The sequence below is a fragment of the Aythya marila genome (assembly GCF_965140915.1).
Source record: "Aythya marila genome assembly, chromosome: 2".
NCBI classification, from domain to species: Eukaryota; Metazoa; Chordata; class Aves; order Anseriformes; family Anatidae; genus Aythya; species Aythya marila.
In genome coordinates, this window is record NC_139043.1 from 134,936,012 (window position 1) to 134,951,964 (window position 15,953).

The 15,953-nt window shown below is 36.1% G+C and overlaps 1 protein-coding gene across 4 annotated transcripts in view; it reads left to right on the forward strand.

Annotated features, from left to right (window-relative positions):
• Positions 1–15,953, forward strand: part of VPS13B (vacuolar protein sorting 13 homolog B) — a 460,107-nt gene that overhangs the window by 221,664 nt on the left and 222,490 nt on the right. For all 4 annotated transcript variants that reach the window (XM_082753129.1, XM_082753131.1, XM_082753130.1 and 1 more), the window contains exons 22-23: positions 1,426–1,553; positions 9,021–9,255. In XM_082753129.1, coding sequence (XP_082609255.1) covers positions 1,426–1,553; positions 9,021–9,255 — 363 coding nt within the window. The remainder of the gene's footprint in view (positions 1–1,425; positions 1,554–9,020; positions 9,256–15,953) is intronic.

A 15,953-nucleotide genomic window follows, 5' to 3' on the forward strand; every position in this document is an offset into this window, starting at 1 on the left:
GTTTTAACTGTTTATAACTCTTAACAGATCCATAATTGGAGCCAGGAATATCTGAGAGGTTAAAAATAATCTCTCAATCTTTTGACCGTCTCTCTTAGAATCTCTTGATTCCTCACCATTTTAATAAAATTAAAGTTTCAATTTCTTTTCAGATCATTACAGTGTAATTTGTTGAAGGATTTCGTCTAGGATATTAATCAACTCTGGTCTTTTCTAGACTTGATTGGAAAAATATCACAAATTAGTTCCTCAAGTGGCATGAACGTTGCACACTTGGCAGAAATTCATCTCTCAGATATTTCATTTTTAGTTCCCTGCATGTTTCCTTGCATGTTCAAAATTGACTGAAGACCAGTAATGCGTATAAAGGGACATAATTTTGCTCACCTGAGTTCTGTTGATAGCACAATTTTGTTTTAAGATATCTTCTGTACTTGGTATGCTACAGATTTCTCCTAGCTGTATAATTTGGAAGCATAAATAGTCGCACTTGAGCTGATTTCAATTTAATTTTAAATGAAGTCATGAAGAATTCATAATTTATTCTCGCAGTTTCGTCAGCTCAATAAGATGTAGGCCAATACTGGAAGTGTTAAAGAAGCTGACAATAATTTGGTGTCTATCCCAAAACATAGAAAGGAGCACATATTCTGGAAGAGATGAAAGGAGGAAATATGTATCACTTATATATTCTTTAATAAATTTGCAATTACTACTTGATCCACTCCTTCTTTGTAGTTCTGTTATGCTTATATTTGAGCATATATTAAAATACCTAACAATTTAAGGTAGTTTATTTTTTTACTACAAAATATTGAATGTTGCTGAAATATTTCATACTTATTTTAGTACTTTTAAGCTTGACAAAGTCAGAATATGGTTTAATTTTTAGACCCTTTTTTTGATGCATACTCAAAGTTTTTGCCAAATGATTTTTTTAAAGGAAACAAATCAAAGGCTGTAATTTAATATGGGCTTCATTTCTTACAAGTTAAAAAAACTAAAACCTTTTTTACGTTATCCTGGCAGCAGTGTATGTGAAAAACGCATGTACTGCTATTTTATCACCCAATAGGTTATCATACTTTGAAATCTGGCTTAATTTGCTTAGGTCAAGCATTCTCCATAATATTTTCTTAGCAGTTTGTGTTAAAAAAGTTCAAGTATTTGTCCAAATGCTTTTGAAACATTGCATTTCTCAATGGATTTAACTGATACAATTGTGTTGCCCAAGTTTGAAACTAGTAATAGAAGCTTCTGCTACGTGCTATTATCACATAGATAGTGAGATATGTGGTGAGAGAAAATATGTTTTAGAATTTAAAACGAGTAATCTTTTTCTTTGCTACCAGTATATAAGTTACTTAGTATAATCTTTGTAAAACAATACATATGCTCAGTATATTCTTTTGTTGTTTGTGTTAGAATCTCGCCCTTTGTCACTTCCCGTGAAAACCATGCTGAATTCATCTGAAAGTTGCAGAAGTCCTGAAGAAAGAATGAAGGAATTTATTGGAAGAGTATGGAATGCAGTTAAGCGCCTTACACTTCAGGTAAGATGAAAAGGAAGTGAGAAAAACTATGTCTTTCCAAACTTTATGATATTTTTTATGCATCCTAGTGCTTTTTATGGAGGGTTTTTAAAGGAGCTCCCAGGTTTTATTGTTTTATTTCAGTAGTTTCAAAGTCTTAGAGGCTGAAAAATAAAATACAGATTTTTGGTAAATTAGGCTAAGAATTCTTTCATTTTCTATTATGAGTTTTCAAAATACTTTTCTGTATTTAAGGGGAAGATCCTTAAAATACTTATGTCAGTAAATAAATGTTTGTCGCACTTTTCCTGTATTATAAACATAGTTAGCTACCTTTTTTTTCTTCTATAGCTAGATTTGTGTAATACCTTCCTTTTAAAACATATTTGAGGAAACTGCATATGATATATTTTGAGGGATGGTGTATGATACAATACAATGTTAGACAGTGATGGCTCAGATGCTTACCTATGTACCTTTTTATTAAGGACAATTACATGATCACTCAGATTAAATTCTTTTCACCCTGCTGCATCAGACTGTGATCAGAATTTTTAGGCATCAAAATATATACGTGCTATACACACACGCACACACAAAAAGGCAATGTTAGAAATCTTGTGTTTTGATTACGTGACCAAATACTAGATGGCTTAGAAATGCATTAGGACTCTGTGCTTCCAAGTACATATCAAATGCCCGCTTGGAAATTACCCTAATTTAGGATTATTATAAACTGTGCCTTTTGAACTGTACATTCAATGAGCATGGTATTTTATGGTACACCAGCATGTAGTAGCTGAACTGTTTTCATATTAAAATAAAATAATATTAAAATTAAAATGCATTGTCAAGAAATACAATGCCTTCCTACCAAGGAAAATATTTATTCATGTACAGCCTCCTCTCAGAATTTGTCTGTTTTTCTCGTTTGAGGCAGAAAATACTTTGGTAGGTTTCAAAATATTTGAAAGGTTGAATTTTTTTTCCTGAGCAAGAACCTCAGATTAGTGACTTAATTGCACAACATAGTGAAGTTGAGGAGACGCTTTCTATTAACTTGATTTAGGTTTCATTCAGCTCTTTTATTATTGTTTCATAGGTATTTTGCTTGTTTTCACTTCTTTCTTAATGTTGTCACCAATGGAATGACTAAATACGGGGAGTTGAGAGGTCATTTTTAAGCTGTTTGAAGGAAGCTGTATATTTTGTATGTGTTTGGGTGATACCTAGCACAATGAAACTCCTTATATAAATGAGTACTACAGTTTGAGTCATAATGAAAATAATAATCAAATAATTAGGATGATGAAGAGCTGGATCCTTTCTAAATGATAAAAATGGAATAAGGACTTTGTCTGTTTCTTCTTTCTTCTCACATTTTTCATGGTAAGCTTTGCAATCAAGTGAATTTTTTTTTTTTGAAGAATGTGTAAGATTCTAGTAAGATTCTAACCAGTAAGAACTAGTTAAAAATTAAGTTTGCCTGTTACCAAGGAGAAAAAAAATGTGTTCAAACTAGTATTTTTTATGGAGGTGAAAATTGATAGCAGTGATAGGCATAGTTTTTTTCAAAGACTAATTAGTAAATACATCCTTACTTCGACATAAAACACTTATGGATTAGATCTAGTGGTGGCTGAGGATTTTTTTTATTATTATTTTTTTTTTTATTAAGAACTATTTCTCATGTCTGAAGTTCTAGATTTATTTGATTTTTGAAGGTGGGCTGTTTTGTGGGATTTTTGTTTTTATTTTTTTGGTAGGGTACTCATACTTTCAAAACTCATCATTACTAATATGGAATTATATATACTTCTTTATCTACATTGAAGTTCAATGACCCTATGAAATCATAGTTTACACACTTCTAATATGTTTCATCATTATTCTTTGATCATACTTGGTAAAGTATTTCCAATATCTTGCCAGAAGGGCAAGTAGAAAGTACTGGTAGAAAGTTGCAACAGACTCTAAAGAAATAGCACAAACACAGGCAATATCCAAGAATGTGTTTCCAAACAAATACACAGTAGTCCTTCATAGTGAAATGTAAGGGATTGGTAGGTGTGCTTGCTGTTGTCCTTGTTGCCTAGCAGTTCCTTTGTCTATTTTACTTAAATATATCTTTGAAGACATAAATGCCTATACTTACACAGGTTTTTTCCTTCAATACCAGCCTAAATAGGAAACGTGAATTTGTGCAAAGCAATGTGTAAATTATTACAAGAGGAGGGTTATGACCCTGTTTTTTGGTTCAAGTATAGTATAAGATATTTATGCCTTTAATAAAATAGACAGTGTATTTAGATTTTCTGTGGATAGGAAAAAGCCAAATTTCTGGAATGGTTTTGTTTTTTTTTTTTTCTGGTTAAGTACTGGAGCACTTAGACTCTAGCCTTTTTTTCTAAAGCTATTTTCATGTTCCTGGATCTTTTATTAACATGGTTGTAGAACAGAAAAGTCTACAGTTGTCATCAGATAAAACAGAACTTCATAACTTAAAATCATCAAAGGATTATTCTTTTAGTGGAAGTTTGAGCAAGTAAATGTGCTTGGAACCAAAGTAACTGGAAAGTTTATTTTGGATCCAAGGCTGGTACTTGCTTAGCCCTAGCCCTGGCTTGCTAATGATAGAATATTGCATGAAGATTTTGTGTATTGGAGTTGTGGTAAGCTATTAGTATTTTAGTGAAAAGACTTCCATACTTAACTGTAAAAAGTTGCTTTTATTATTTAATTGTTGTAGGATTTTATATGCAGCCTTTAAGTCTTTTTGGCAGTTACACAGTGTAGGAGGTTAATACTCACTTTTCACGTGTTCTTCATGCTAATAGTTGCTAAAATTGTGGAGCAGTATAAACACAATTATTTTTAATTGGTTGTTAATACTGGATTCCAGTGAGAATAATGAAGGATCTGTGTTAAAAGCAAATGAATTAATGAGTAATCTTGCAATGAATGCCAACTAAGAGTGTAATTATCGCGTATAAAGCTTAGCCAGCCATTCAGCATGCTTTTAACTATCCCTGAAATTATTTGAAAAAATGAGTCTGTTTCCTGAAATTATTGAAAATAATATTTTCTTTTAGGCATATAACTTATACAGAATTTTAGTTGCAGTGAAACATTGACTGAAAGAACAGAAATTGAGGATGAGATTGAGTAAAGCTCCTATAAGCTCCTATATTTTGTATTCTTGGGTCAGGAAGAGACGTGACTTTTAGGAGTTGAGCTGTGAGCAGTTATTCAGCAGGTATGAACTGGGATGATGTCTTGAGATGTTTGCTTATCACAAACTGTCAAACAAGAAGCTTTTTGTAACTATAAGCTTTTTTAAACGAAGCTTACGTTAAAAAAAAATAAAATAGGAATACTGTGTAGCGCCAGGATGTAATGTTTCCAGTGGTAAAAGAAAAATGCAGCTGATCCTTATTATACTCCTTTTTATATACAGGTAGCCTGCTCTCTTAGTCCTCATACTCACATCCTCTACTTCCCTTTTATATCTTTTTTATTTTTTGTTTAACTTTAAAACATGAATTTCCAGTCTGCCTTTTAAAATTTGAACAGACAGTGCTGTCTGGCTCAACTGCAAATGGGAGAGTTGGGTTGGAGTGATTGTCAGAGGCTGAGTCCTATAATAATGTCTACACCATAACCCCACATGGGATGTGTAACGGTGGATCTTTGCAGTTTGGGGAGTAATTATGAGATTATATTCCATATCTGAAACTCCCTGAAAAACACATCAGCCTTTGTGAGGAGAGAATATGATAGATGATGATTAGTGTGGAGAGAGGCCATTTCCCAGGAGACAGCTTTATGTGAGTGTCACCTAGTAGGTCATCTTCAACAGCTCTAATTGCTTTACATAGCTGTAAAATGTGGGCTAGGGAAGTGAATCTCACTGTGTCACTGTCTTAAAAGGCTGTAGAGGCTCTTGTATAACCTTTCCCTCTTTGTTGTGCTTGTACAGAATAGCTATGGACTGTCACTTGTTTTGCTTTGCTCACTCCCTCCCCACCCACTCTCCTCAGCTCTGAAGACCTAATTCATGTGCAGTGTATATATTTCACAGTTCTCTCTATAGAGCAACATCCTCCTTCTAAAATATGAATTAATAAAATACTGCGTTTATTCCAGTAACTAAATACTTTCCTTCTTATACAACCGAGATCTTAAAGTCATTATGCTTTTTTAGGTTTATATACTAATGAAAGCTTAGAGCAATGTGCTTTGAGTACCTTTTTGAAAGTAGAAGGGAAAATACTGCTTACTTCATAGGTTTATCATTAGCGTACGTTACTTAGGATGTGTAGGCCTTGACATAATAGAAATGAAAATAGAGGGTGATACTGTTTCAAGAATTTGTAATAATTCCTTCTCTTTAACACATGAATGTGTTCAGTATTGGCAAAAGAACACGTTGCTACCAAAACTGAAATAAGATCCTTGAAACAGAAAGGATGTTGCCATGGAAAAATGAAGTAACACTCAGTGCAGCTGCGAAGCATTAATGAATAGGATATTTTTTTAAAAGATCATTTGTGTTTGGTGTGGCTTGGAGGGTCCCAACCAGATGGTTTCCATGAACAGGATCTGACCCCCAGCTTGAGGACTTCTTACTGGCAGATTACTTCATTTTCTTTCCCTTGGATTGTCAGATCCTTACATTAATGCAAGATTTACTGCTGCAGATTTATATTCAGTTACATAAATCAGTCACATTTTACATTAAATTCACAATTTTAGACACACAGTTTAACAGTTATTTAAAAAGTGTAAAAAGATTTATATGATAGCTTTAATATATGCTATTGATGTAGTTTAATTTTAAGATATTTGGACTACATATATTTTAAAGCACTTTCTGATTGGTGAAACAATCTGTAGCACACATTCTCACTTTTTGTCCAACATATAGTTCCATCCTTCTAGGTGCACTCTTCCATTTCTTCAGAGGAACTTGTTCTTAGAGAGATCTCCCAGATTCTGTCAGACAAATATTTACAAATCCAACTGAAGCTGATAGTTGTGTTAGCAGAATCTGCCTCTGAGAAGTTCAACAGGTGCAATGCAAATGCTTGAATTTGCACTTACCAGGCCCTAGTGCATCTAAGTTGACAGTTTCTTATATTATTAGAATTATGGCATTTTTACCCTAAAATATGGAATTTTGCCATATTTTCTCTGCATTGTCTTTTGAAATCTTGCAATAATGTTTTGCAAATGGCACTTATTCTTGTAAAACTTTAAATGAAACACAAGTATACAAACCATAGCTGTAAGCAAATCTTTAATGTGTTGAGGGCCTTATGCTATCAAGTACATCAAAATTCACTGTCTAAGACCAATACAATTGTTTGTGAATGAATTCTAAAATATCCATCTATGGATGAACGAAATTTCCCTCAAGCATTTGAAAGAGTGAAACTATTCTGATTCTACCTCAATATTATTGATGCATTGAAGTTAAACAAAAATGACCCGAAGAACTTGTCTTCAATACAAAGCTGTACTGAACTGTAAATTAAGTGTAACAACTCTACTGAGTATTGAGAGTTCTTCTCAAGAGTACTCTGTAAAACATCTCCTGTAGATCCTGCTGCTGGTAATACGATAAAGTATTGCATCTCTCCAAGCTGGTGGAATTTTTGGGTTATTATTACCACATGGTTTGTATATCCAGGCAGTATTTGATGTTAGTCATCATGAATATATATATATGTGTGTGTGTGTGTGTGTGTGTGTATATATATTTAATCTGTTATAAACTGTTTACTCAGTAAGTGTACTGATAGAACAAAAGTTACATTGATTGTAACTTCTTTTGTCATCTATTTATCATTATCTCACAATGGTTTGACCTGCAACTTATTACTAATAGACCAGAAAATGATCTAACGTGTCACCGTAAAAATCTTTGCAAATTGACACAATGACTAATTTACCAGTTAAAAAAAAAAATCTAAATCTATTACATCTGTAACAATACACTGTTGCTTTTCATCCAGTATAAATAATGTACACTCTGCAACCTTGGATCAATAAACTACTTATCAAAGATGTAATTAACTTCATTTTACAACTCAAACAGTTCTAAAACTAGAAACAAACACAGACTTCATGAAACAATGTATTTATTTTTGCAAAATTCTACTGATACTTTTCTGCAGTGAATTCTTGTCAGTTTGTCTAAGCAAAAGGGCACAAAAATGCTGAAATAAAGATGAATATCTGCGTTCTCCTGACTAGACTGGCAAAGTACTTATGGTGCTCAGGAATTCCAGTTCTCTTCCAAATCACTGTTGTGGTCTTAAGAGATTATTAGCCTTAAGGGAAAGGGGGTGTGATGTACAAGCCTTGGTTATCAATTTTAAGCTATGATGTCTTTAATGATAGCAAATTGGAAGACTCTTGGTAGAAAGGTTTACAGCAAGCAAGTGTTCTTTTATCGCAGCTACAAATAACATCTTGTATCCAATATTTTGTACACTAGACTTTTCCGAACTATTATGAAGTGAACTGAATCATAGTTTGTACTTGCTTAACAAAGCATTCAAGTGTTCAGGCTGTTAGGACTATTTGGTATCCAGGTGCAAAATATCGCTTCTGAGAGCCAAGGAAGATGGTAACAATCTGCAGCTTACACCACCTCTGAATTAACAAGTCATGATCAGTTCAGTTCTTCATTTGGACTCACTCAGTCTTGCTAGAAGGTCATAAGAAGATGGCAGAATGATCAGAAATGTTGCAGAGTAACACCATTGTGTGAAAATACAGAATAAGTGCTATTTCATATGAAATTACATGTACTACATAAGAAAACAGGGCAAAAGCTGAACTTTATTATTTTCTCTCCTTTTTTTTTTTTTTTTTAAATTTATGCATGCACCAATCCATTTGTTTTAAAGTCATATTTTCACCAAAGGTGTTTTTTTTTCAGTTTGTCCGATGATTAACCTTTTTGTACGTACACATTACAGTCAACTACAACATAAAGACAGAATTCACCATGAAATAACTCTTTGCTGAAGTCTTTATAGAAACTAAGAATATATAAAATTTTGGTTAGTTCTAGAGACTTAACTGTTTCTTACAAAAACTAATGCACTGACAAAAAAGGAGGACTTTCTCAGTTTTATTGTAAGAAAATTTTCTGGCTGAATCATGCTTCCTGTAAGAAGCTGTTGAAAGGTAGACAGATGCATATTCAGTTTGCATGGCAACACCTTTCTGATGAAATTTACAGACCAAAATGACACTTTTTCTTCCATCACCTGCTGTAATAATATATTACAAGAATGTAATGTTCTAACATTTTGCACCATCTTTCCTCTTAATTCTACTAAGAACCATTTTAAATCAGCTGTGATAGACAAGTAACATGAGATTTTGTACCAAAATGAATATGCCATAGGAGGGAGGGAAGGGGAGAAATGATAATCTGTTTCTGAGAAATCTTTCCTGACTTTGTTTTTACAGCTTGAAGTGCAATCATGTTGTGTATTCCTTCCAAATGACAGCCTGCCTTCCCCGAGTACTATTGTATCAGGTGATATTCCTGGGACTGTCCGAAGCTGGTACCATGGCCAGGCCAGTATGCCTGGCACGCTAGTTGTCTGCTTGCCACAGGTAAAGATTATGAGTGCTGGACACAAACATATGGAACCACTGCAGGAAATCCCATTTGTTGTGCTGAGACCCATCCTTGAAGAAGGTAATGTGATAAATTCAAAAATTACTCTTTAATTTCCATTTATAACTTATATGAAAGTCATCTTCATTTTATTTTTGAAAACTTGTGATGCTGTGGCAGTTTTTTAGCAGTATGTTGTGTCTTAATGATGGCTAAGAATACTCATAACAATCTTTGCCCCATGGAAATCAAAGTGAAATTCATCATCAGTGAGCTTGCAGTAGTTCTGTAATATGTTTTAAATGTTTGTGGAAGCCAGAAAAAATAAGGACTGTGATTTTTTTCATTCAGTGTTTTGTTTTGTGTTTTTTTTTTTAATTACGTTATTGTGTAGCCACAGGCAGTAGGTTTGACACAACAGAGGGGGCACTGAGTTGTGAATTCTAAGACAGAGTGGAGGTAGGTGGGGAAAAATATCTTATACCGCCTTTTCTGGGGGAAAAATAAAAAGTGTCTTGGATCTAATATTTGAAGTAAGAGAAGAAAATAAATTTCGTACATATAGCAGACTATCAAAACAATGAGACTTTATTGGTCATCAAGATAAGCAACAGCCATGTTCTGGGTTGTTTATGTAGAAAGGTTTTTGTAGAGAAATAAGAACAAAATGAGAAAGTCGTATGAATGTTTATGGGTGGGATGCCCTTTTGCATAGGGTGAGGATGAGGAAAAAGTTTGGTAGTATTTATTTGAAAAGCTAATTTTTTATAGAAATTCGAATTGTGATCCAATTTGAGGGAAGAATTAGGTTGTAATATGCATCTGATTGAGAAATGGAGGCGATAAGCTATAAAGCAACTAAGAAGTGAAAACAAGCTACTAACATTTAATATGATTTTCTAATCATATTAAGTCCTTAGAAATGACCAAAGTAAATGGCATGTAGATTTGCAGCAGTCTTTTGAAGGAATAGTGGTGTAAAAATCTTGGTTTACTCATATTCATGTGAAAAAATGTGTATTGGAAAAAGGTGCGACAAATATCCCTAACAGTTTTCAGTCTTGGTGTTTGTTTGTTTTTTTAATGGCGTCCATGAGATCTAGCCCTATAACCAAGTTGAAAAGCTCATGGAAATGTCAGTGAACACGTAGTTCATTATAGTATTCTTGAAATGCATTATTTGGAAAGTATTGTTGCTATTTTATATATTTGTTCTATAATGATGAGGGAAAGGCTGTGGATGTGGTCTACCTTGACTTCAGCAAGGCTTTTGACACCGTCTCCCACAGCATTCTCCTCAAGAAACTGGCTGCTCTTGGCTTGGACTGGCGCACGCTTCGTTGGGTTAGAAACTGGCTGGATAGCCGGGCCCAAAGAGTCGTGGTGAATGGAGCCAAGTCCAGTTGGAGGCCAGTCACTAGTGGCGTCCCCCAGGGCTCGGTGCTGGGGCCGGTCCTCTTTAATATCTTCATCGATGATCTGGACGAGGGCATCGAGTGCACCCTCAGTAAGTTCGCAGATGACACCAAGTTAGGTGCGTGTGTCGATCTGCTTGAGGGTAGGAAAGCTCTGCAGGAGGATCTGGATAGGCTGCACCGATGGGCTGAGGTCAACTGCATGAAGTTTAACAAGGCCAAGTGCCGGGTCCTGCACCTGGGGCGCAATAACCCCAAGCAGAGCTACAGGCTGGGAGAGGAATGGTTGGAAAGCTGCCAGGCAGAGAAGGACCTGGGAGTGATGGTGGATAGTCGGCTGAATATGAGCCAGCAGTGTGCTCAGGTGGCCAAGAAGGCCAACGGCATCCTGGCTTGTATTAGGAACAGCGTGACCAGCAGGGCTAGGGAGGTGATCGTCCCCCTGTACTCAGCTCTGGTGAGGCCGCACCTCGAGTACTGTGTTCAGTTTTGGGCCCCTCGCTACAAGAAGGACATGGAGGTGCTTGAGCGGGTGCAGAGAAGGGCGACGAAGCTGGTGAGGGGCCTGGAGAACAAGTCCTACGAGGAGCGGCTGAGGGAGCTGGGCTTGTTCAGCCTAGAGAAGAGGAGGCTCAGGGGCGACCTTATCGCTCTCTACAGGTACCTTAAAGGAGGCTGTAGCGAGGTGGGGGTTGGCCTGTTCTCCCACGTGCCTGGTGACAGGACGAGGGGGAATGGGCTTAAGTTGAGCCAGGGGAGTTTTAGGCTAGATGTTAGGAAGAACTTCTTCACTGAAAGGGTTGTGAGGCACTGGAACAGGCTGCCCAGGGAAGTGGTGGAGTCACCATCCCTGGAAGTCTTCAAAAGACGTTTAGATGTAGAGCTTAGGGATATGGTTTAGTGGAGGGCTGTTAGCGTTAGGTTGGAGGTTGGACTCGATGACCTTGAGGTCTCTTCCAACCTAGAAAATTCTGTGATTCTGTGATTCTGTGAAGATGTGGCAGTTGTTATGCTGCTTTGAGGATGGCCTTTTCTGAGAAAAAAATACTCTGTTTTCTGCATATATATTGCTGAAACAAGCAATTATAAAGGATATGCTGTGAAAAATTGAGGTTGAGGCATATTCAAGAACTACTCTGCTTTTGCCATCTGAAATTTGTTTGGATCTGTAAGTGTTTTCCCTCTTCTTTTGTTTTACCATTTATATTGGTTTGACTCTTTTTCTCCTTCCTATATTTTAACTTAACCTGGATCAACAGAAGCAAAATACTGTTGTTAGTACTGAAAGTCATATCAGAGGTGTGCTAAATGCAGCCAACTGGAGGGAAAAATAGAGAAAGGTAATGTTTTTTTACTTTCAGTAGGAATGATCTGATTTGCTAATCATAGTGACAGATAAAAGATAAATTTAATGAAAGTCTCTTGTTGGCTTTAAGCTGATGATGTAATTTAAACCATTTATGAAAGTAAGAAGTCATTTGAATTTTGTCAAACCCAGATTTGAAGGAAAGATCCTAGTGAGAGAAAAGAATCCCCCTGGTTGGGATAAAGCCTATGGTAAGGAATTTATTTGTGTGTGGCTTTGTGCTCTGGGAATAATGCCAAACAGAAGTTCTCACAATCTTGATATTTTTGATTCTCTAATGGAGTTGTTGCCTTCTCCCATGCCAAAACTCCCCCTTAAACAGACTATTACAAAGTTTTTTTAAAGCTTTTAAGTTAACTTCTTTGTTTTTTCCCGTGAAGAGGTAAATATTTTTTAAGGACTTTCATTGGGAGTCTTTCAAATTTGCATTCTGTCTTTGAACAAAACTTCAGGGACATAGCATCATTCATAAAACATGTTACCACCTCTCTGAAATGATATTTATTCAGCCTTGCTTGTCCTGGAAACTATTTTTTGAATCATTCATTCTTTCATGAAGAAGATGTGAAAGGCTTATTTACAAGGATGCATCGTTACTTTTAAGAAAGCTGTGTGCTCAGTCATACATTTTACTTATCACAAGAAAACTGAAGAAGGACATAAAAAAGGGAGCGTAGTCATACTGTCATTTGGGGATATTACAGCTTACTCACAGACTTAAGATATAAGCATACTGTAAAAACTGCTTATACAAAATTCCTTAATCGTGTCTTTCCATTTGTTTTCAGAGTTTGTATACATGTCTTTTCTGGAGTAATTGTAGTTTGTAGGGATATTTAAAAGAACTTTTTATGTTCTTTAACTTCTTAAGTTTTTAAGTACTATACTTGAAATAACTCTTAAGTATAGTGCTTTGATTTGGAAACATAACTTAGCTCAGTCACACTAAGTAGCATATGATCAGAAATAGATTTAACTATTTAAAGAATGAGGTATTCTGTTGAATTTCTGTTGAATTACAGGTACTACTTGATAAGTTCCTTAAAAAAAAAGTTTTAGATTACATTAAGTATTATCTTTATAGTTCGAATCAAGCTTATGAGGAAAACTTTAGATCCAATTATTATCCAGGAGGTAGTATTTACTGAAGAAATTAAAACAGTTAGAAATGAGAAAATAAGTAGCTAGAAAGCTACTTATAGATAGCTGCCCAATTTAAGAGCAGGACTGAAATGTTTAGGAAACTACTTAAAGTGAGCTGTGACTTTCTGTGAATGTTTGTGTGTATCTGACTTCAGCTACTTGACAATTCATCTATATATTTTCCTGGTCATCACCAAGAATAGTAAAATAAAACATGGTGAAGTTAGATATAGACAAAAGTTGTTCTGGATGGGACTTCTGGACTGCTAAGTGCTCTTCCAAAAATCTTTGCATTCACATTTGACATGCTATAATAGGAAAAGAAATTGAAAACATGAAGGGAATTAAAATGTTGCTTTGGATGTAGCACTATGTTTTAGAGTAATAATGAGGACATTTTTGGCATTTGTAAAGTCTTCCTTTGCTAGAAGCTTGCATTTTAATTAGTTAGAATATTTTCCTGGCCTCCATTCATAATTTTAAATTAATTACTGTTTGTCAGTTTGTTCCCCCTCCTTCAATTTCTAATTTTTTTTTATTTTTTTTTTTTTTACAGTCCTTAACTGGCATGTGTAAAATGTTCCTCTCTGGGTTATACTGGTAATTTCTATCATGCAGTCTTTGTAAATATGTTATTTTTAGGTAAGATAAAGTAAGACAGGTATTTAAGTAAGAAACAGTAAAATACAGGGGAAAAAAAGTGTTTGAAATAGCTTCAAATTGTTGCCAATTGTTGCTGCAATTGCTGGGTATCACATTCACATTCTCATATGGATCACAGTATACTGACAATCATATAAATCACTATACTCCAAACATTTAAATATGAGGACGGGCCCTGAGAGAAGGCTTTTTTTGTGTGTGTGTGTGTGAACTATGACAAATTATATAACCTCACAGATATTTCGTAGTGTATGTTTAAACTCAGTAAGTTGTCATGTGACTTGTAAGGAAGTAGAAAATTAGGATATCTAATACTAGTGTCTGAATTAATTGTAATGAAGTGTTTTGATAATAAACTACTGCAATACAATAGCAGCATATAGACTTGAACACCCAAAAATGGCAGCTGAATGTTGGCAGTAGTATTTCGGCCATTCCTAGAAATAATTATCTTGCATTAGATTAAAATAATGCTGTATTTCAATATAAACACACAAAAATAATTTCTGTAAATTGTGAGATGACTATTCAAGTAAGTTGGCCATTTTTTTTTTATGGGAAACTATTTCCCATTCAAATAGTCATCTGGTTCATTTTATAATCCATGTCACCATCTCCACAACAAGGTAATTATTGTATTCAATTTATCTGTTATGGGTAATGACTTTATAAAATTAGCTTTCACATTTTAGTGACATTCTTTAGCATCTGAATGGCAGTGAACTTCAACTTAAAGAGCTTTTTATCCATGTGAGCTCTTGAATAGCCAGGCTGAAGTTAGCAAGTCATGTGTGTGCGTGTGTTTGAAGTCTGTAGAACTAAATCTCACCTGTTGCAGTGAGTGCTGAACTTGGACAAAGCTCTCTGTGCTTTCAACTAGGTGCATATATACGGTCATAATAACTGCTCCCATGTTGCATCACTGGGAGTAAGTACAATGCTGACCTAGTAAGTACCCTCTACCTAATAAGTATCCTCTTACTTTAAGACCATTGCCCTATCACTACAGTCCCTGACAAGGAGCCCCTCTCCAGCTTTCCTGTAGGCTCTTTTTAGGTACTGGAAGGTTGCAGTGAGGTCTGTCTGGAGCCTTTTCTTCTTCAGGCTGGATAAACGCAATTCCATCAGCCTGTCCTCATAAGAGAGCTGCTCCAGCCCTCTGATCGTTTTCATAGCCCTCCTCTGGACTTGCTCTACTGCTGAATGTTGTGCAGTACTCTAGGGGAGGTCTCATGAGAGCAGAGTTGAGGGGGAGAATCACCTCCCCTCTCCTTGCTGTCCCAGGATACGGTTGGCTTTCTGAGCTGCAAGCACACATTGCTGGCTCATGTTGAGGTTCTCATCAACCAACACCCCCAGGTCAGGTCCTCCTCCTCAGGGCTGCTCTCAATCCACTCTCTGCCCAGCCTGTATTTGTGCTTGGGATTGCCCTGGCTCAGATGCATGACCTCGCACCTGGCCTTGTTGAACTTCATGAGATCCACACAGGCCCACCTTTCAGACCTGTCCAGGTCCCTCTGGATGGCAGCTCTTCCCTCCAGTGTGTTGACCACACCACACGGCTTGGTGTAATGGGCAGACTTGCTGAGGGTGCACTCAATTTCGCAGTTCATGTTCATCAAGGATGTTAGATAGTGCCAGTTCCAGTACTGACTCCTGAGAAACACCACTCATTACTGATCTCCACTTGGACATTAAGCCATTGACAGCAACACTTTGAGGCCAATCCAGCCAATTCCAGCCAATGCCTTACCCACCAGGTGGTCCATCTGTCACATCCATGTCTCCCCAGTTTAGAGAAGACGATATGATGGGGGACAAATGTCAAGTGCTTTGCACAAGTCCAGGTAGATTAGGACAAGAGGTAATGTCCTCAGGTTGTGCCAGGAGAGGTTCAGGTTGGAAATTAGACAAACTTCTTAGGAAGAATAGTCAGGCATTGGAATGGGCTGGCCAAGTTGGTGATGGAGTCGCTGTCCCAGGGGGTGTTTAAGGAAAGGTTGTATGTCAGTGTGGACATGGTTTACTGGGTAATATTGGTAGTAGGAGGATGGTTGGACCAGATGGTCTTGGAGGTCTTTTCCAACCTTACTGATGCTAGGTGATGTCTAATACATATTACAAAAGTAACTCACTGTAGAAAAGAAGTCTTGTCAAAATATATCAAAGAGCAAATAATTGATGAATTCCAG